At 34.1% G+C, this 22,403-nt stretch overlaps 4 protein-coding genes across 7 annotated transcripts; 1 reads left to right on the top strand and 3 right to left on the bottom strand.

Moving 5' to 3' along the window:
- Nucleotides 7,877-8,669, bottom strand: LOC104718378. The gene has a single exon (XM_010436117.2). The coding sequence runs from the start codon at nucleotides 8,614-8,616 to the stop codon at nucleotides 8,119-8,121; it is 498 nt and encodes a 165-aa protein (XP_010434419.1). The 5' UTR covers nucleotides 8,617-8,669; the 3' UTR covers nucleotides 7,877-8,118.
- LOC104718376 (pentatricopeptide repeat-containing protein At4g19440, chloroplastic) lies at nucleotides 10,070-13,922 on the bottom strand. 4 transcript variants are annotated; one of them, XM_010436114.2, is made up of 5 exons: nucleotides 11,290-13,922; nucleotides 11,046-11,183; nucleotides 10,803-10,899; nucleotides 10,498-10,603; nucleotides 10,070-10,401 (listed from the first exon to the last, which is right to left on the bottom strand). In XM_010436114.2, exon 1 carries the CDS (start codon nucleotides 13,833-13,835, stop codon nucleotides 11,313-11,315), a length of 2,523 nt encoding a protein of 840 aa, XP_010434416.1. In that variant the 5' UTR covers nucleotides 13,836-13,922; the 3' UTR covers nucleotides 10,070-10,401; nucleotides 10,498-10,603; nucleotides 10,803-10,899; nucleotides 11,046-11,183; nucleotides 11,290-11,312. The 4 variants fall into 4 exon arrangements, with proteins under 4 accessions (XP_010434416.1, XP_010434415.1, XP_010434414.1 ...); XM_010436113.2 differs by having other exon boundaries at nucleotides 10,498-10,606; nucleotides 10,803-11,183; XM_010436112.2 differs by having other exon boundaries at nucleotides 10,803-11,183.
- On the top strand, nucleotides 17,094-20,027 carry LOC104718375 (protein NUCLEAR FUSION DEFECTIVE 4-like). Its single transcript, XM_010436111.1, has 3 exons — nucleotides 17,094-17,519; nucleotides 18,475-19,406; nucleotides 19,492-20,027. The coding sequence occupies exons 1-3, from the start codon at nucleotides 17,211-17,213 to the stop codon at nucleotides 19,964-19,966; spliced, it is 1,716 nt and encodes a 571-aa protein (XP_010434413.1). The 5' UTR covers nucleotides 17,094-17,210; the 3' UTR covers nucleotides 19,967-20,027.
- On the bottom strand, nucleotides 20,453-22,169 carry LOC104718374. Its single transcript, XM_010436110.2, has one exon. It carries the CDS (start codon nucleotides 22,074-22,076, stop codon nucleotides 20,511-20,513), a length of 1,566 nt encoding a protein of 521 aa, XP_010434412.1. The 5' UTR covers nucleotides 22,077-22,169; the 3' UTR covers nucleotides 20,453-20,510.

The raw sequence follows: 22,403 nt of genomic DNA, 5'->3' as shown, positions 1-22,403 counted from the left end.
AAAAAAAAAAAAAGAAAGAAAGGAGTATAATAAAACAAAAGGATTGTGGTGTGTACGAGAAGATGATATGTTTATATACCAAAATGCTTTCATATTTTACCCGTAGTTATTATTTCCTTATAAACTTGACCCTTTTTTCTTTTGCTACATAATAACCCCTTCATACTGACCATACAAAAAAACGAAGTATCAAAGATCAAATCTAATAAGTGTTACAAGTATGACCCTTCCTAATTAAATTTAGTCTTCTTTTAATTGCAAATATTTTATGAAAATCATTAAAAGTAGATGAACCTAATGATATATGTGCATCCATATATTGATTACTTGGTCAAAAATAACGTTGATGCTTGTGGGGTTTGACTAACACAAAAAAAGAGTTAGGGGTAATAAATGAAAAAATCGATATAAGATAGGGGTGGTTCGTGAATATAACACACTTGAGTTCAGAAATGTCTATAATAGTGAGTCGTCACACGTCACAAAAAAGATGTTCGGGTTTATAATGGGTTGGATAGGATCCGACCCGAATGTCGGGGTGGGTGACGTGATCTGGTCGGACTGGTAATGTGATGTAATGGTGTTGTTGAAATGTAAAGGTTATGTAACGAACGAACGAATCTCATAGTATATCATATCAGCAGCTTGCTAATGACGCATTCCCACAGCGACCAAACGGCTGACGATATTGTTCGGGAATATGGACTGTGTTTGACACTTTTTGTTGTCTTTTCAAAGTGATATTTTATTCCCTGTGTGTTACCTCACCTTAGTTTCGGTGATCACCAACTAAACCTAGTCCAAAACTAGAAAGCCAACGATCTCTAATTTTCTAATTATATAAATACGCATTTGCATATCCGAACGATCTATTTTGTTCTCGTTTATGGGAAAAGAACGCAGCATATTGTCTTTTTGACAAATTTTTGCTCAAAATAGAAAATAAAAATATGCATTTGTTCTCGTTTATTCCTGTTTCCACTTTATTGAGTTTATTTATCTATTATAAGTACCACTTAAAAGTCTAAATTTGGCGGAATAATTAGGTAAGTATTTTACCAGTAATACACCCATCTAGACTACTTTACCTATTAAAAGAAAAAAAAAATCATGAAATATTTACGGGAAAAGAAAGAAGCATATTGTCTTTTTGAATATATTATTCGCAATAATTTTGCAATCAATGAGTAAAAAAGGTTAGTTATATTTTATTTTATTTTGCTATCAATCAAATTTTTATTAAATTGGAACCTAATCTGAAAATTGTTGGAGACTCTACATTGGTGGACAGGTTTTCATATTAAAAAATTGGTGATACATACATTAATTGATTAAAAACAAAAAAAAAATAGAGAGATTGGTGAAGAAGAGAAGTTACCAAAGAAAAGGACCAAAGTGATGTAAACAAGTGACCAACAAAGTCAATTCGGTCCATCCGAACGTCAAAACGGAATTATGGATTATTCATTTCGAAGCTTATCTTCTATCTTTTAAAATTAAATTATTAAGATGGTTAATAGTTCAAACTTATTAAAGACTTTTATTAATCAGTGTCAAATCTCTTATGGAGCTTATTTGTTACCTACCGAACTAAAAAAAATAAAAATAAAACTCTAACTATCTCAGCAAAAATATATTCAATGACATATATCAACATTTATAATTGGTACTAAACAAAAAGTATATTTAAAATTGGAATTTGGTATAAAAGCTGGTAGAGAAGTAGTATAGTTGAAATTATATTTTCTGACATGTACATGTTTGAAATGACCAACCACGACATAGAATCAGACTCGTAAGTTTAGTTATTTTGGTCATACAGACCCGTTCGTTTAAATAAATTAATCAAAAGGATAAGGTCGATTTAATGAAAACTATTGCGTAAAACATGATCAAAGTTAATTAATGTGTTTTTCTTATAAATCTATTGGAATATATAGTTGATCAAATAATATCCTTCGTTCGGCGACATTAGAGAAGGTATCATCAAATCAGTAAACATGCCATATGATTATGGTTCATGCATCATTATCAAATGATTAAGTGGATGGAAGCAACGTGCCACATTCAAATCTTGTTTTATTTTATAACATAATTACGATGTTTTTCTACCATTTGCATATTACAAGATGGTCTTTGAAAAAACGCTAAAGTATGTGACAACTGTAAAACAAAGAAGACTCGAAGACCAATTTTTATTTCCCCGAAACATATTCATGTGACATATTGCTGCTCAAATGGTTAAATAGTACTTGTAATGCCTCAACCCAAAAATACATTAAACACCGTTTTTTCTAATCGGCGGGAGGGAGGAGCAAAAAGCATATGATTGGAGAACGAGTCTGTATTTGACACGTGGCGGAAGATAGAGTGATGAAACACGTGATTGACGGTGGGATTCTTCTTGCAAACAGCTGTTGTGTTGAGTTGAGCTAAAAGTGACTTTATAAATTCTATATTTGTGTCCGTGTTTAGTTTCACACCCACTCTCACAACCGGCGCGGTGTGTTACACTTCCACCTGATAGGTAGGACTGTGGGAGGAGTTAGGCGTTAAGAAAGAACGAGGGAGAGACTAGAGAGCGAACGAAGCTGTAGTATAGCCATTTAGCCAACAAACAATCATGTAGATTTCCATAGTTTCGTCGTAAAAAAAATGTAAATGAGAGTATTTATAACACGAAATCCGAAAGTTTTTGGTATTCAGCTGAAAAATTCGATTACATTTTGATGTGTTCAAATATTCAATTCAGTATTTTCCTTTTCAAAAGTTATATCATCTGTCCGAGTAAACTTTTTTAGTGTTACCTCACCAACATAAGCCAAATTAGTTTGAAGCTACGGTGTGATCCAAACATTAGAGAGCTAGTGTTAACAAAAGAGAGGCGAAATAGTTCTAAAATGAGATTATCGGAACCAATATTAGAATTCATTACTAAAACATGATAGATTCTAACATAATTAATAATTTTTTTAAAATCAAATATAGAATCTTTTATACTTTATAACTAAAAAATTTCAAACTTTTATAAATTTGTAAGTAAAACTAAAGCTAGGGGAAGAAATAAAATAGTTCAATGCTATTCATATACTTAATTATTAGCAAAAAAAAAAAAAAAAACTGTATGATATTTCTTGACCACGGAATTATTATACTTGTTAAACTCTTGGTGAAAAGGATGGTCACACAGAACCTGTTTTGTAACTTTCGCTAGTTAGTGATCTTCAATTTTTTTTTTATAACTTTTAATATAGCATTTATTGTCCGGTTATAATTTTATATATAACCAATAGATGAAGAGAAGAATTTAAATACGTCACAATGAAGTTTACACATTGACACTGTTATGTAAAAGTTTGTCCAACCATTTTAATTGGTCTTCATCTTCTAGTTGGTCACTAAGGCTGCTTTGAAGATAAGACTCCAAATCCACGAAACCAGTGGGCTCCAAAATTGTATCCGTTTATCATCCTCCGTCGTATAATAATCACATCAACTTAGCAAGTTGTAATGAAAACATCATTGTGAATTAACAGGTTTGTGGAAATATATCTGTTTCTCGTATTAAGATTGGAGTCGCTGATTGTATGTTTGTGTTCATGCACAGTTACTGTGTTTTGCTAACCAAATGATATTGATAGTTGAGTGATCATTGCACTTTCAATTAGTTAAATATTTCGAAACAAGATTAGTTTTCTCCATTTGGTGTACTTTTAATTATTATTGTGGATTACAACATATAGCAGGTGCATGACTCGAAGAGTAAATAATTTTTCTTTGTCTCAGATTCATTGACCGTAAATATAATGTTTTGCAGTACAAGTAATGATCACTTAACCAGTTATATAGATGTATGTTGTATCAAATATAAATATATGAGTTAGCTTAATCATAAATATTCAATAGTCCATCACCAATATTTTTATTTGATCTCTCATGTTTCTTTTTGTTATCTACAAGTCCACACATGCATGCTCATATATTCATATATATATATATATATATATATATTATTGGATTTAAAAATTTATTTTTATACCGGTAATGATAATAAGTAGTAACACAAAGTATTGAACTACAAATTTCTGTTTTTTTAGTACTTTTATCTTTTCTCCATTAAGAAGTTTGAGAAACTATGTTGCCGTGAAGAAGATCATGTTCTGTAGATCATCATTAACAATGAGATTTGATTGAGCCTAATGGGGATATTATGACAATTAAATATGCTATCAATTATCATAGTTTACTAGTATATTTGGTTCCACCTACGTATATATGTAATATTATGTGTGTGTGTGTTTTTTTTTTGTTAAAAGTAATATTATATGGTTTTTGATATAGTTATTAGTCAATAATATTAATGATGTTTCTAATGACTATTGTGATAAATCCACTGTTTATTAACTTTTAAAACTTTAATGTATACTGTAGTAGCTTTATAAGTTGGTCATGTGTTAAAACTTGCAACAACTTGCAGTTGGTTTAAATTTTAAAATATCACAAGGTACAAAATTTACCAACAATTTATATTTATTATTCAATTTACTTTCTGTTCAACTATTCAATTAAACCTTATATTAGCATATAATAGTCAAAGCTAAGTTGGGAGAAATATGAATAGCATAAGAAAAATATGTTCAAAAATAAATATTAATATTAGTACTAACAAGAACATGTTCGCATTTAAGAAAACATTAGCTGGCCAACTATGTACCAATATTTAATCGTTACATATTGTTTATTTAATAATTTTTAACAAAACAATTAGACAAGTTTCGTGAATTGATTGGTTTTATATACGGAAAACCAAAAAAAAAATATAGGAGATTGGTCCATGCTCAACAGCGATTGGTCGTTATATATCTACCTCTCATGATGATTATCCAATTACAGGTTTAATCCAGTCAGAAAATAATATGGTCCATCACCTCTTGTCTACATGACTCTACAATTTGTCTAAACATTGTAGATTTATACTAATAAGCAATTAAACATTATACATATGCTAACTGAACTTAGTGCTACTTTTACTCTTCTACCATAGTTTGACTGGGAAGAGCAAAAATAAATTTAATTATGTATTGCGATAGATAGACCAAATTAGTGAAGACAAATGGTGTAGCTGACACTTTTATAAGTTGTGGAAGTTTTAATATAAATCACAAGGGTTGATTTATAGAAAGAAACTAATCATCGGAGGACGAGAGAAAAAAAATTCTCTAAAGTTTAAAGATGTTTGCAACTTGTAACACTGAATATACAAAAACATTCCATGTGGGTTGTTCCAAGAAACACCGTCAACTAACATTATTATGTAAAGCCAGTTAAGCTAATCACATGATTATTACATCATTAAGAAATGAAAATATTATATGGAATGCATACTTTATGATCCAACGATTACACGAGTATGATTATTCTCTCTACTTGGCAATTTCTTCAATTTGATCGGTTTAATACTCTAACTCATAGTGGAAGATTTTGGTGTTACCAAATTAAGATTCTAGACAACTAAAACAGTTATAATGGTGGCTAGATTTTAATACGAGTGTATACAAAAATTAAAATCTAAAACTATTTTTTTTTGTCGGCGACATTTTAAATGTACTTGTTAGTTGTTTCACGTTTATTAACTTACTGTCTGTTGGTTCTAGCACACACTATATAATTGTTTGATTTGTAACAAATGGTACAGGATCGTAAAGTGATTCTTATGGTCTATATATTTTTGTCTGTAACACCCAATTGTACCAAATATAGAGTACAATTATAATCATAGATCCTGTTTGACTTAAGGACAAGTTATAATTTTTACTAATCATATACCATGATTATGGAATGATATTGGTCATCGGTGTTGAAATATTGTATTGCGTTATGATATCAAACATTATTATTAGACTAATATATGTAAAGGCATAGAGCATTATCCAACATATTAGATATGACAACAAAACAGCTCTGGTGGACATGAAATTCATGTGACTTTGATTTGAATCAACACCTTAATTAGAAGATGTTTTGTCCGATATATTATTTTATATTTTGTTAGCGTTATATCGAGGAATTTTGAATATGGGCTGATAAGCCAAGTTTGAAATTTGGGTCGAAATAAAAGACCAGTTGGGCTTTAGGATTTTACTCTTTGTCCCAACAACTTTTTAGTTCTTTACCCCTTCGAGATACCTAAAGGAAAGTAGGAAACAACATGAATGAATAGCTTAAAACTAAACCCACCATTTTTACAACAATTTTTCCTCTTTTTTTTTTTTTGCTCAACATCAACTCTTTTCATTCACACCAAAAGATTACACAGCATTATTCATCGGCTTCTATAAGATATTTTAACCATTTTTTGTCAATTAAATACTATTTTTAATATATTCTAGAGAGTCTAGAGTTAGAAAATACATGAAGTTTTTACTGTGAATTTGTGAAATCACACATATTTACGCCTTCTAGTAGTTAATTTGGTCTAAACAAGAAAATTTAGTTCTCGTCCTCGCCATCATCAACAACAACATGAGTAAGACTAATCATCATTACATGACCGTCAATACAAGTTCTTAGCTAATGATCTCTAGTGGTCATGATTGACGATCATTGCGGTCATCATTGTCAGTTTTTTGGTCAACCAATATCAGTTATTCAACATGCATGACAGGATCACAGGCAGCATCATGATTCATGCCTCGTATATCTATATAGTTCTGGAAGTAACGAATACGAATGTGTAATTCGTATTGAATGAGACAGGTAAGAGTCAACATAAGTTACCATATATAACGGTGCAGAAACATTTATGGTGTAGAGGACCATATATAATGACGATGTATTTAAATATCGTGTGGTCCTTCTCATGAAATTTAATAATTACATTACAACGTTATATGCATGTGATTCTGCATGCATGGACAGATCCATCCATTCTTCTAGAGATTACTAACCTTAGAAGTGAAAACTGACAGTTACCATTTACCTCCCCTCAAACATTTTGTACTTGTACATGGAGTCAGTCAATCACATTTTTTCAAGAATTCACCGCGAACCAAACCTGCCATTCTATAGACAGCTGGTTTCTAACATATCATATGACGAGCAATAATAATCTGTATGTTCCATTGATTTTTAAAAAAATTATTTTATCATTTATGGGTTTCCATATATACATACCACATTACCCATACGAAGATCCAATAAAGCTCCGTAGATTTATGAGGCATATTGTCTAGAATGAATAATCCATATTTTTAAAAGGACTATCAATTTGAGGAGATAAAGATTGACGCTGATAAGATTGACGAATGACGAGATGACCCAACATTGCAAGCATACATACATAATAATACATATGGTTAATAGTTTCCTACCAAATTCTACATATATATATTGGACAACATGATGAGTTCCACATTGAAAATTGCTGGTATACGAGTATTTTATTGACATATAATATGTGGCCTAAAGCACATGCTTTTGGCTGTCTTATGGATGGGCCGGACTGGCTATGACTATGATCCTATTTTCCTAAAGATATCTTTGCCACACTTGATGAGTTCCATATTGAAATTGCTGGTTCAAGGAGAAGTATTTGCATACGACTGTTGTGAATGTCAATATCTAGTATAATCATCCCGATAATCAAACCTTGAGTTTAAGCTAAAAATTAATATCTTAGGAGAAAATATTGTAAACTTGATAAAAAAAATTATGTTAATTTCCACATCATAATTCTAGTCTTACTTTTATATTTAAAATCCAAAATTTGATAACAAATTTTTTGAAAAATCACTTTCTCTTAAGAAATATTATGTGTCATACATGTTCCAAAATATTTAATTTTAATTATTGTCTACCGCATACGTAAATTAAAGTGTGGGATTTTAAGTGCATTTCTGATGATAATAGGTACATAGAAACATAATTCACTTCACGGAATTCATATAACTAAAACATTAGTTACATACATGGACGTCTACTTACACATATATGTGGACGTACAACACATACATTACAACACAACAAAGCTAATGAAACATTTTATTAATTATAATACAATTTATAAGTATTACGTAGATTTTTTTTTTTTAATAGTATTACGCAGATTTGAGCTTTATATTAATTAATAACCGGAATTGAAAAATATGGATCTACCACAACCATATCGCTGCTACTCTCAACATAAGTATCACAACAAAACTCATTGTAAAACGCTCTTGCCTTCCTTAATATATAGCTTATGGAACATTTCATGTACCACAACAAGCTTAATCGAGCTACATCACGTCTCAAATCTCCATATTCCGTCACGGTAATCGACTTACCATCATTGCAGTTGGAGTTCGAGACCTTCCCGTGTTCTTGTTGACTCGTCTCCTCTTCTTTTACGGACTGACCATCTTCAATATATAGTAGTAGATTAGTATGAGGGTGCAAATTTATGTTATTATGATAGATTTCTGCTAGCGTTTTGCGAGGAAAAACGTTGTTCAACATGTTTTCGCATATGGCTTTGGATGGTTTTGGTTTTTTTCGATTGCATCGACGAGATTTTGGGGTTGAAATTATGGTTTTAGGGCGGTGGGTTTGAGTGAGGATGGTGAATTTAGTGGCCATGAGATCACTACTATATATGAGAGGGATTGCTAGATATGGTATGAAGTGATTGGTTTGTGAATTGCTCTTGATCACTCCTTTCTTAACATATTTATATGCATACATCTATACATACACGTTATATGTGTATATGTTTTAAAAGGTTGGCCTAAGTGTCAGTTTTGCTAATACTTACCTAAAAAATATATATATTCTTTTATGGGTACATCTTAAAGCGATTATTATGTCTAACCGTCCAATATTTATAATAAAGTTACAATTTTTTCTTTCGCAATCTTTCGTTGTATATTGCCTAACAATTAAAAGGCAAAAGCACTTAACATTGATACCAAAAACTAAAAGGTGAGAGCAGCTCAAAATAATACTCAAATTTTTTGATCGTTTTTTTTTTCTTTCTGATCGTGATATTTATCATATTTGTGATTTCTTTTTAAAAACGTGGAAACGGTCTTCTGTATACGGCATAATTTGTGTGGAATTTTCATAATCACCAGTTTGAAAATATAAAAATCGTATCATCATTATATTGGTTTGATGCAGTTTCACTTTTTGGTCTATTTGTTAAACATTGTTATATTATAAATTTCCAAAAAGTTTACTGGCTCCATTTTACATATATTGATTGGTATTTTCTGGTTTTGACTTTGGACACCATAAAAAAAAAAAAAAATACTATAACATAAACTAAGACTTCTTTTGAATTTTAATTTTTCTTAAAAGATGCAATTTGCATGTCCGTACCGTACGGAATATGTTCCTACATAAATGATTCTCTAGAACATACGATGATCATGTATGTGGTCGATGTTGCTCGATCTCAATTGGTAAAAATAAAAAGAAGAAGAGGGGCCATGAGAGCTGGATGAAAATGAAATGTACTTCCACTAAACAAGTGACTTTACCTCTTCCACTTCACACATTTTTTTTTAATAGATAAGGAATTTACAATAATTTTCATGAGCCACACATTATTAAAAAAATATAAAAATTTGAGAAATAAAAAACAAGGAAGCAACCCATAATCTAAGGAACTGAAATATGGACTTTAGCTGTGGGATCAAATGGTGGTTTGATGTATATTTGTAAGAAAAATGGTCCATACCCACGTGCATGCGAACTGTTTTGGTATCAATATGTTTCCTTTGTTGTTCTTTTCACTAAAAGGCGGTGATCTTATGTTATGCATGCATCTTCATGTTTCAACGATCCCAGCTTTTCGGGTAATCCACTCTCAGTTTACCATTTCGCATTCGTAAAACTCGATATTAATTAATCCCATAAACCATGAGGTTCGATGATCTGCAAGTATCCTAAGTATCGGACTCAAAAATTAACTCTTAACACATTTAGTCCTTTTGGAGATTTACTGATCATAATATTCGAATATTCAGATTTCATATTGGCTTTTAAATTCTTCTCAAAACAATCTCTGTTTAGGAAAGCACAAAGCATGAACAGTGGAAACAATTTAATTCTTGATTTCTTTCTTCTATTTTTATGTACCATCTAAAACAATATTTTCTTCCCCCCTCTGTAAAAACTAACAAAAGTAAAGAATTGCATACAAGAAAAATAAACAGTGCTAACCCCACCGACAGTCTCTACTATACGGTGAATGTTGTTGTTAAATTAGTTTGATACCGTTATTAAATGTTACCTTTCATATTAATCCATTACACTCTCCGTGGGCAAAAATTCTGCACGGCTGAGGAAATTTTCCACAGCAACGTGTCGTCAGGCAAGAATTAGTTCTAAACTACTCCGATGAGAACTGGCTTAAGATTTCTGAAGCACCAAAGAGAGAGAGAACAATACTTTCAGCCAAACAGATATAGTAAAAGAAGATGAACTATAAAGTTGAATTTGAAGGAGTTTTTTTACATTTATGTGACCTGTAACTAGAGGAGCCTCTCCTACTGATCCNATCCGCTCTCATAGTTCCATGGGTAAAAACGATTGTCCATGATGTGTGTATCTTTCACTGAATCTGCTAAAAAGGGTGTAATATATGGGTAAGTGTTTTGGATTCCGCAAACAGTTTTAAGAGATTTTTTCCTTTAAACAAACAAACAATATCAAGAGATTCTTTAGTATAAACAAACCGATCAAAGAATCCTAGTAGTCTCAGCATAAAATTGTAAGCGGCAAAATACATACGGCACAAAGCTATGTATATATTAATGTACCTGTATAATCTTTTCAGGACTGCTGTCCTGTCTGAAGTGCATGCTCTGAACCAGAATCTATCAAATGGCTTTGATTCTGTGGCGGTCTATCATAAACCTGACGAGCAGCAGCAATGTGGATTTGTACATCATAAAAACCGATAGAGCCTATGATGCTAAAAGAAACAACTTTCCTCCCTAAGACTGAAGCAGGGCGAAGCTGCTAAGTGAATGTGGCTGGAGAATCAAATAGATCACACTAACCTACTTGTAAGATGCAATGGACCAATATGCATTTACCAAGTAAATCCATCCTAATGTGCTCCTCTAAGAAGAAGATGCGGAGCCCAGGCGTTAATAAGACCATCAAAACTGAGATGCCACTGGATCTCAATTTGTCAACTGCAAAGAATAGAATGCACAGCTATACAAATCAGAACAATTTACATTAATAAACTGAAGCAACCAGAGCAACTAATATAGGAAAATTGAGGACTAGAATAGAAACCTTTTCTTCTACTAATTCATCAGCTACTGTATAAGTTTGTTCCATCCTTCAATGATTGCTGCATAATTTTCTTCATCAGAGCCTTTAAAAGCTTGCAAAACACCACCCTGCTTAAGATACCCATATATAAATTCTTTGTATGTGATACTATCTGGAACAATTCCTTTTTCCCTCATCTCATTTAGAAGCCTAGAAGCTTCTGTTACATTCCCATCTCTAGCATGCCCACCAATCATCACAGTATAGGTAATCTTGTTTGGGTGTATGTTCTTCGAATGCATCTCACGCAAAACACATTCGACTTTGACCATCTGACCCAATTTACCATATCCATCAATAAGTGCTGTATAATGAAAGACATTCGGTTCCAAACCCTCCACCCTCATCTCCTCGAGTAGGAGTTTTGCCTCCTCAACACGGCTAATGATCGACATCCCCTTTATTAGTGAAGTATATGTAGCAGAATTAGGGGAAATTCCTTTGTGTCTCATATCTTCACGAAGTTCCGATGCAATTGATAGCCTTCCGCTTCTACAGTATGCTCCGATTAGATGATTGTAAACAACAGTATTTGGCTGCACGTTATTGCTCATCATCTCATCAAACAGTTTCTGACCCTCTTCTGTTTTTTCAGCTTTACAACATCCATCTATCATCACTGAATATGTATAAACATCTGGAAGCATGCCATTCCGTTTACAATCACCCCAAAACTGTAAGGCCTCCTCAACTTTATTCATATTGAATAGCCCGCGAATCAATATGCTATAAGTATAATTGTCAGGCGTAAGTCCTCTCTTAACCATTTCATCCATGAGCTTAAATGCTTCCTCCAATTTACTTTTTCCGCAACATCCAGAAATCAAAGTGTTATAGGACACTCTATCCATAGCAAATCCACGCCCTAATATCTCCTTTTGACTCCTAAAAGCTTCTTCCAGCTTCCCTGCTTCACAGAGGCCATGAAGCAATGCATTTGAAGTCTTTGTGTCTACTACAGAACCTTTATTTAGAAATTTAAACCAAAGTGCTACTGCCTCTGAGTGTTTTCCATGCTTACAGAGACCAGAAATCAATGTAGTAAGTAATCCACCACCAGGACTCATGTTACGCAGTAGCATCTCTCCAACAAAACGAAGTGCCGAGTCATACATATGATGACTGCACAACAAGCAAATCACAGATGTAAAGGATCCCTGATTTCCATTTAAACCTATCGACAGCATTTCCTTCAAAAGACGCTCAGCAATATCTACTTGACCGCTCTTGCAGTATCCCTTTATGAGAGTATTATACGTCGACGATGTAAGAGACAACCCTTTTGAAACCATGAGATCCTTTATCTCAATAGCTTTGTTCAAACTTCCAGCCTCGATTAAACTATCAATCAAATTATTATATACAATAACATTAGGAGGAAAGCCTTTCTCTGTCATTTCCTTCAAGACACAATAAGCATCACCAATCCTCTTTGCCTTGGTCAAACCCTTAACAAGAATACTGTAAGTGATAAGAGTTGGTTCCACACCTCTCTCTACCATCTTTTCTTTAAACATAAATGCCTCATCATACCTTCCGCTCATCCCCAACCCATCAATGACAGTATTGTAAGTAACAACGTTAGGTGCAACACCAGCTTCTTCCATCTTTGTAAACATCTCAATGGCCTCCTCCACTTTCCCTCCCTTACAAAACGCATTAATCGCAGTAGTGAACAAGTAAACATCCGGGAAAACCCCTTTGCAAACAACTTCAAAAGCTTCACAACACTTCTGAAACTCATTAGCTCTCACCAGAGAAGTCAACAAAATGTTGCAAGTCGTCTTAGAAGGAAACATACCCTTGTTTGCAAGAAAAGGAAATACATCAAGAGCTAGATAACAACCATCACGCTTGAACTGAGTGCAATAAACTTCAATCAACAAATCTGACATCTTCCTTCTGGTTTCCTCATCAAAACACATACCCAAACTCGTCATTGCATCCGCAATCGCAACTCGACTATCTCTCAAACCACCGTTAACACAAGGCAAAACAGGTACATTCCCATTGATCAAACGAATCAAAGTTACCCTAGCAGGGGACAACAGACTCGAATCAAGCAATAAACCTATCAGTAAACAATAAGAACGGAGACTGAAGGAGAAACTAAACGAATCAGAAGCTAATCGGAAAAAATCCAAAGCCGTCTTTGGATTAAGTTTGGATCGGAACTCAGGAAACAACCTATCGAATTCGAGAGGCGATAGAACAGTTATGAGTTGTTTACACTGCTCGTAATCTAGAGATCTCTTAGACAAGACTGAAGACAACCGTTGGTGCAAATGCTGCCGATCAGAGGAAGGATCTTCCGATTTATCCGGCGGATGAACGTACTGTTGAAGGTATCGAGTTGTGTGGAAGCTTCTCTTGGGTGATTTAAGGCGGCGAGTGAAGAAGTAGCTAGCGCGAGAGAGTCTCCTCCTCAAATCCATGGGTGAGAGAGAGAGGAGACGTGAAGAAGTCATTCGTGAAGAGATTTTAGGGAAATAGAGAAGAGCTGCCATTGATCAATGTCGAAGAAGAAGAATTGAAGATGGTGTTGAGCCACGCCATCGGAGAGAGAGAGAGAGACTTGTGAACAAGACGGAGAAATTTCTCGTGAGGAGGCGATTTGGGCAAAAACCCAGGAGGGTTCAGTCAGTCTTGGGGGACACGAACGGGATCTACATAAATGGGCCTGCTATTGGCCCATTAATTATATCTCATGGGCTAACAGCTACAAGAGCCCAACTTGAGTTTTAGTTTTTTTTTATATTCCATAATACACAACTTTTAATTATTGTGCTCTTTTCATTAATGCAATCACACTCATAAAAATTAGTTGTATTAGTTTCACTGTAGAGATTATTTGATGCGTCATGATGTTTTAATCATGATAATCTATAGCATCATGTCATGTCGTTACTGTCTGGAATAAACTTTTAGCTTATTCACGTGCACCAATTATAGTACACCGTAGTATATCGCACGTATTTATGATTATAGCTAGTTTCTACGGCCTAGGAATGAAAGAAAAAAAACCCAGCTATATCTATGGTTAATGAAGGATTTTAATCTCTCTAACCCCTTTTCCTTCCCATCCAATTTGAAAAACCATCATTCTTCCATACTCCTTCCTTTTCCAATATTATTAAAATCCAACTCTATCCTTTTTATATTATATTATAAATTTAAATCTAAAAAAAATAACCAATAGAATAAAACATTCTTTCTTCTCTCTCATTAACGAGAAAAAAAAATATGAGATTTGTAAAAAAAATTAGGGATTGCAGATATGGGACAACTAGGACTATTGGATACAACTATGTAGAAAATTAGAGATACAAAAATTTGGTACAATTGAGACAAATGAGTACAACTATGTTGATGGACTGCTACGGAAAAATATAAAATGATAGACCGTTTTTTTTTCTCTTTTCTTTGCAGTTGACAATGAAAATACTTCAGTGATACGCTTTCTTTATGATGGATACTATTCAAGTATTAGAGACAATATACGATGGATTTTAAGAGAAGATAAATAATTGTATTTTCTTGCTTAATTTGCAGAATTTTATTAAATTAGAAAACTTAGAACCAATATATAAAAACTTAGTCTTTTAAGATTACATTGTATATAACAACCACAAAATTTTAACATATAGATTTACTTCACATGTAAAAAACAAATCTAAATCATAGAAATCCAAATTCTTACATAGACAACCTTAGTCTTTTAAAGTTACTTTGTATATAACAACCACAAAATTTTAACATATAGATTTACTTCACATGTAAAAAACAAATCTAAATCATAGAAATCCAAATTCTTACATAGACAACCTTAGTCTTTTAAAGTTACTTTGTATATAACAACCACAAATTATGAAAATCAAGAAATAATGGTGGTTTCAAACATTTAAATACAAGATAACATAGTAAATGTATTTTGATTACTTAATATCATAAATACAACTAAATTTTTTTGATTTAAAGTAAAGAACAACTAATTTTTGTGGTTTATAGAACAAAAAACAACTATGTTCATTTTTGTACAACTGTGTACAACTGAACAACTATATGAATTTTTGCTGGGGCAAAATATTATTTTACACATGTCAGTTTTTTGACGGCGCCAGATGTCCTGTCCCAATGTGGACTTTTGACGGGGAGGAAAGTTAAACACAAAATACATAGTTGTACTTAGATTTACTCAGTTGTACCAAAATAATTGTCAAATGAGACATATTTTAACTATTTTTTCAAAGACATAGTTGTACTTAGATTTACTCGGTTGTACCAAAATAATTTATTTGTTAAATAACCCGAGAACATAGTTTTCTTTAAAAATTCCAGTTGTACCTAAAAATACCAGTTGCATAAACACAAAATACAAATATCCAAATGCACATGCAAGTTTTCAAATACACAAACAAAGATCCGTTCTTTTTTTTCTCAGTCATGATAAGAGTAGTGATGAACTTTGACGGACAGAGCATCCTCTTCTCTCTTAGAGCTTGCTGTTTTCCTTTACCATCAACGGAGCAGATTCGCCTACTTTTCCATGACATCATAGTCAAAGAAGAAGAAGATGAGAAGAAGTTAAGAAGAAGAAAAAGATGAGAAGAAAAAGAAGAAGAAGATGAGAAGATTCATTTGATTCAGATTCACCGGAGTTGAAGAAGAAGAAGATGAGAAGATAAAAAGAGAATAAAGAAATTAGGTGATTAATTAAGATCCAAAGTGGATATGGATAATCCAAAAATAATATGGGTCTAGATCCAAAATAAGGTTGAGTCTGTAAATATGTCAAAAATCTTAAATTTATTAGCCTTTTACTAGATATCTAAATAAAAATAAATATTCAAATATATGTGTTTTATTAGGGGGGCTAAATATAATGGAAATGGAGATGAAGGGGCCCGAGAGATTAAAGTCCGTTAATGAATCACTAAATATAGGTTGTGAATGGTTGCAGCAGTCAAGGCGGACAAATCTATCAGCGGATTAAAACGTTTTTTATTTATCATTCACAAGTTTTAATTTGCAGTGGTGCGGTCTAATAGATATAGAAAGAAATGCTGCGGACCAACTACAAACTATTTTTGTGTACAAATAAAGTTGATTCATTGTCCGCCCTATTTTTAAGGTAGATTAAACTGCTGATGGATTTAGCCACCCTAACCGCAGTCACCATTCAGATCAATAATAGTACAAGACAAATAAAGAAAGGAATACATGCTTTAATTTTTATGTCTTGCTTTGTTCGGTTTCGGTTCTCAATCCCTAAATAGAAACAGTTTTTGTGTCTTAATTGATTTTGTATTTGTACATTGAGCTGTTTAATGCATCAAATGTATTAATACAATAATATGTCATAACATATTTATGGAGTAATCAAAATGTTCACCAATTTGGTTGGAAAACAAAACAAGTATGTATATGCACTTTCTACAAACAAATAAAAAAGTATGCATCGCTGCCAAAAAAAGAAAGAAAGTGTAGGTGTTAAGTATTGACTAATTATCATATTGTGTGATTAAACTGTTACTAAATTATACTAGTAGCCATTCTTTAATCATCTTCAAAAGACAAATGATGTCTTTTCAATTATTAAAAAAAAAAAAAATCTAAACTTATTAAAACCAAACATATCTTAGGGTATTCAAGAAAATACAAAAGAGTCGCCACGTAAATAGACGAATTGATTTCTTTTTCTTTTTCTTTTTCTTTGACAACAAAATAATTTGTTTTATATATCAAAATTGTAAACACACCAAAAGAGAAAAAAGCTCAGTCACAAAAACAAGAAACTCGAATTCTCTCCCTACCATACAAAAACACAAAATCTCTACGTTTCTCTCTTTACCCCACCAGCCGGCGAAAAAAGTTTAAAGAGAATGGGAGGACAGTCACGGAAATGGATGATTCTGGTGGCGACGATATGGATTCAAGCTTTCACCGGGACGAACTTCGATTTCTCAGCTTACTCTTCAGATTTGAAATCGGTTCTTGGGATAACACAGGTGCAGCTAAACTACTTAGCCGTAGCTTCGGATCTAGGGAAAGTTTTCGGATGGTCATCGGGTCTTGCGCTTATGTATTTTCCGCTTTGGACGGTGCTTTTCGCGGCGGCTTTTATGGGTTTCGTCGGTTACGGAGTTCAGTGGCTCGTCATCACTCATTTCATTTCTTTACCTTATATTATGGTAAACGTCCACTCGTCCACTACTATCTGATTTTATTATTTAATAAAAAAAGAGTTTGGAGAAAAACAATAAAATCCAAAGGTTGGAATAATCTACAAGTTATATCTTCATTGTTAAAAGAGTTTATTTTTTGAGTATAGTAACGTTTTAACTTTTAAGGGTCGATATATATATATATCTGTATTTAACTTCAGAAGTAGTTTTTAAGGGTTAATTAATAAAGAATTGATATATTTTGAACGGGAATGAGATGCAATTTTATTTCTGTTTGTTGATGAACAGGTTATATATATATATATATATATTGAAATTGTCACAAAATGGGACGAAAATAAGATATTGAATCTCAGATTGAGTGATGTTTGATTGGTAGATTAGATTGGTAGTTGAATCTATTCTTTTCTTTGTTTTTGACGATTTGTCTTATGCATTATTTTAGAACTTTAAATAATTAGTTGGTTAGCAAGTAGCAATATTATTTTGGACTGTTTAGGGCTTGTTGGCTCGTGTTTGATGGTTGTTTTAATTCATTTTATACATATATATTTAAATTATGACGTCAAAAACAGGGAATATAATATTCAATTTTTAAATTTTATGGACCCAGTTTCATTTATTTCTTCAAATCATATAATACCTAGTTAATATAATTAATTGACAACCGGATCTTTTTTCTTTTTCTTTTTTTCTGAAACGTCTTTTTCTGATGAGCAAGGGAATTAGAGGATTTTTGTGACTGAAACAAAACAATGAAAATAAATATTCAAATATTCAATGTGAATTTTATTTTTCTTAGTTAAATCTTATTTCTTTGAATTTTCTTTTTTAATACTATTTTCTTGGATGTTAAGATAAGCTTTTGGAGTGAAGATTTTGTATGCATCCTTTAATAATTTGCCGTTTCTGCAAGAATTTTAATTTAAGTTTATTGAAGTTTGGCTAGTGATCTGTGCAGGTGTTTCTCTGTTGCTTACTTGCTGGTTTAAGTATCTGTTGGTTCAACACAGTCTGCTTTGTGCTCTGCATTAGTAACTTCCCTGCAAACAGATCACTTGCTCTGTCCCTCACAGTCAGCTTCAATGGCGTAAGCGCCGCGTTATATACTCTAGCGTATAACGCAATCAATCCGGCTTCTCCAGAGCTGTACCTTCTCTTAAACGCTCTTATACCTTTCATTGTATCTTTCACCGCAATCATCCCGATCCTTCGCCAACCGCCTTTTGAGCCTCTTCCACCAGATGGAGTTCGCCGTGACTCTCTCATGTTTCTAGTGCTCAACATACTCGCTGCTTTAAACGGTGTTTATCTCCTTCTCTTTGGATCGAAATCCTCTGATTTGACCTCTGCTCGTCTCCTCTTTGGTGGTGCAATCGTTCTTTTGATCTTCCCTTTATGTATTCCCGGTTTAGTCATCGCTCGGAATTGGTATCACCGTACAATCCACACTAGTTTCCGTCTTGAAGGTTCCGGTTTCATTCTTGTTCATCCTGATGAGCTTGAGTTGCATAAAGGGATGCTTGCACATGAAGCAAATCGTGAAAGCTACCAACTGTTGAACGAAGATGTGGTGCAAAACCCGGTTAAGACAGTAGCTGTTGAGGAAGATGATATTGATGAGTCTTGTTGCGGGAAGCTTATTACAAGAGATCAGCTTGAAGTTTTGGGAATCGAACACTCTTTATCGTTGCTCTTACGCAGATCAGATTTCTGGTTATACTATGTCACGTACTTCTGCGGTGGAACCATTGGACTTGTGTACAGCAACAACCTTGGACAGATTGCTCAGTCTTTAGGACAAAGCTCAAACACAACAACTCTTGTCACACTTTATTCCTCTTTCTCATTCTTTGGAAGATTGCTTTCTGCAACACCGGATTATATCCGAGCGTAAGTATTGTATCTATCTGTGATTAATTAGTCTTATAATCTCTACTGGTTGATTGCAGAGTTGTGAATGTATTTATTTGTGCAGGAAGGTTTATTTTGCGAGAACCGGATGGTTAGCAATCGCGTTACTACCAACACCAATCGCGCTCTTCTTGCTTGCATCATCAGGACACTCATCAGCATTACAAGCAGGAACAGCGCTGATGGGCTTAAGTTCAGGTTTTATATTCGCAGCAGCGGTTTCCATCACATCAGAGCTTTTTGGACCAAACAGTGTTGGAGTTAACCACAATATCCTCATCACAAACATACCGATAGGATCATTGATCTATGGATTCTTGGCTGCACTGGTTTATGACTCGCATGGTTTCACAGGGATCAAATCAGTGACCTCGGAGTCCGTGGTGTGTATGGGACGAGACTGTTATTACTTGACCTTTGTGTGGTGGGGTTGCTTGTCTCTGCTTGGGCTAGGTTCGAGTCTTGTGTTGTTTATTAGAACTAGACGAGCTTATCAACGGTTTGAACAAGCTCGCATAAGTTCAAACATCGACTCTTAGATATTTGCCACAATTCCAACTGTTTGTGTTTGTAGGATTTAAATTATAACAATTTTCGTAATTAGTTGAATTAAATCACTAGATTATGGCCTCTTAAACATATGAGTTGATGAAAAGGCAAAGATTACAATTTAATATTGACAATTATCAAATTTATGAAATAGAGATTAAACTCAGGAAAATATAAGACAGGATTTAGCAGAGAAAAGTAACATCATATGATTTTAGCAGAGACAAACGAGACCGTCACAACTACTATGTGAAACTAAGTACACTGTATTTCTCCTTATCCCAATGAGTAGGGATCTTGAGCGTTGATGCATGATGAACCCAACTCCAGTTGTTCTTAAAGATTATATTATTTTTCTTGAATTGGAAAATAAGATATACTATAGCTAGATAATTGTAAAATTTTCCATACGTAAGGGGCGGGGTCGCATATGTAACTGATTACTTTTCTTAGTTTGCTATGACTCACTTTTCCAATAATGGGGAAAAAATTTCAACTGATGGTAAAATAAAAGTACTTTGAGTAAATTACTAATTATGGGTAGATACAAAATTTCTGATCGTTAATACAAAGAAAAAGCCTCTCATAAGCCAAAGCCATCTTACTCGCCGTAAACATCTCCGCCGCATAGTCTTTACACTTTCTCCCTCTCTCGGCCAATCTATCAGCTCCTTCCGCCACCGCAATCTCCATAACCGCCGTCAAAGCTTCCACATTCGGCGCAAACATAAACCCAAACTCATCATTCACCACTATACTCCTCTTTATGCTTGCGTACCTCGACGCCATCACTGGTTTACCACTCAACATCGCTTCCATTAACGTCAAATCGAGTCCTTGTGGTCTAAGCGTTGGATTCACGAACAAATCTATCCCGTTGTAGAAACCCTTGAGTTCGTTTGGGTTTAAAGATCCCAAAATGGAAACTTTATCTCCTAGTTCCTTGTAACGATTCTCCCATGGCCCTGATCCAGCTACTACGAGGTAAACATTAGAATGTGTTTCGATTAGTCTCGAGAAAGCTTCGAAGAGTAATGGATGTCCTTTGTCTTTAACTAATCTCCCTGCGGCTCCTAAAACGACCGCTGATGAGTTTTCTGGTAACCCTAATTTTGACCTAAACAGAGAACGTAGCTTTTTGTCTGATGTGAATCCGTGTTCGTCGACTCCGTTGAGTATCACGTGAACCCTTTTCTCAGGAATTTGGTAAACGTCTCTTAGCATTTCCCCGCAGCTATCGCTGATCGCGATGTGGTGAGCGTAGTTGTGAAAGAATCTGATTTCCTCGAGTATCTTGGGAAGCACGGCACCGTATAGGCTTGCATTGAAGCCTTGTGATCTTGGTTCGTCTGGTTTACGGATCAGGTCTTGGTAAATGCTTGACTGTAAGCTCTCTAGTGCAATGCCGTGCCACGAGACGGCTAGGTTTGGAACCTCCCGGGCGATCCAGTGAGGTAAAGCCACGCTTTCGGTGTGAACCACATCGAAAGGTTCTTTCTTGTTCTCTTCTTGGTAAAGCTCCCATGCTTTGTTGTACCGCCATTTTCCAGGCTCCGCGTCACCGTGAGAATGGATCATAGGGTATAAGATTTGGTCGGAAACCGGAGTGATTTTGTTGGTTTCAGGGGAATGGTCTATGGGAGAGGTGAAAACGTGGACGCGGTGTCCACGGCGGGCTAAAGCAGTGTAAAGAGTTAAAGCATGGCGTTCCATGCCGCCGGGATTGGGCCCAGTAGGCCATTTCCGGGAGAAAACAGCGAGTTTTAGGGATTTGGGAGGGTTGGCTAAGGAGAAAGCAAGGCGGTTCCAGGCAAACTGGGCGGTTTGAAGATCGCCAGACCACGGTGGCTGGTATGTGTCAGAGGAAGAGGAGACTGCGACTGTGGAGGAGGAGCAAGAGGAGCTGCGGAGGAGGAAGAGAGCCGGTATTGTAAAAAGGACGGTGAAGAAGAGGAAAGTACAAAGACTAAAATGAGAATTTGGTTTCTTAAGTTTGGTTTGTGAAGCCATTGCTTTTTGTTTCTTCTTCAAAATATGGTGCTGTGGTGGTTCTGTTTGTTCAATTAAAGGATACATAAAAAGCAAATCATCATTTTTCATCTTTGGGGATTTTAATTATAAGCTTACAATATAAGTAAAATGATAAAGTGGAGACGATCCCATTAAAGTTGTTTATTCAGTGGGTTTGGTAACGTAAAAATGACCAAGAAAGAAACGTGAGGCTTCAATTAATCTTGTGGGGTTACTTTGGTTTGTATGTATGGGAAAAATATTCATGTGACTTGTTGCGTGACTTTTCAACACATTATGTGAACACTCCTAATTCTCTTGATATTTATTTTAAATTAGTATGAGGAATGATCATTTTATAATTTAAGGTCAACGGTCTAAAACATTGGTAAGGTTTGAAGCAAATAGTATATTGTT

Source organism: Camelina sativa, chromosome 10, assembly GCF_000633955.1.
Source record: "Camelina sativa cultivar DH55 chromosome 10, Cs, whole genome shotgun sequence".
Classification (NCBI taxonomy): Eukaryota; Viridiplantae; Streptophyta; class Magnoliopsida; order Brassicales; family Brassicaceae; genus Camelina; species Camelina sativa.
This window is presented reverse-complemented; position numbering and strand designations above follow the sequence as displayed.

Excerpts from the sequence above, each read along its gene's own strand:
- LOC104718376 (XM_010436113.2), bottom strand. The coding sequence starts at position 13,835 with ATGGCAGCTCTTCTCTATTTCCCTAAAATCTCTTCACGAATGACTTCT.
- LOC104718374 (XM_010436110.2), bottom strand. The coding sequence starts at position 22,076 with ATGAAAAATGATGATTTGCTTTTTATGTATCCTTTAATTGAACAAACA.
- LOC104718378 (XM_010436117.2), bottom strand. The coding sequence starts at position 8,616 with ATGGCCACTAAATTCACCATCCTCACTCAAACCCACCGCCCTAAAACC.
- LOC104718375 (XM_010436111.1), top strand. The coding sequence starts at position 17,211 with ATGGGAGGACAGTCACGGAAATGGATGATTCTGGTGGCGACGATATGG. Across the intron at positions 17,520-18,474 it reads TTTCTTTACCTTATATTATG|GTGTTTCTCTGTTGCTTACT; the intron begins GTAAACGTCCAC and ends TGATCTGTGCAG. Across the intron at positions 19,407-19,491 it reads ACACCGGATTATATCCGAGC|GAAGGTTTATTTTGCGAGAA; the intron begins GTAAGTATTGTA and ends TTATTTGTGCAG.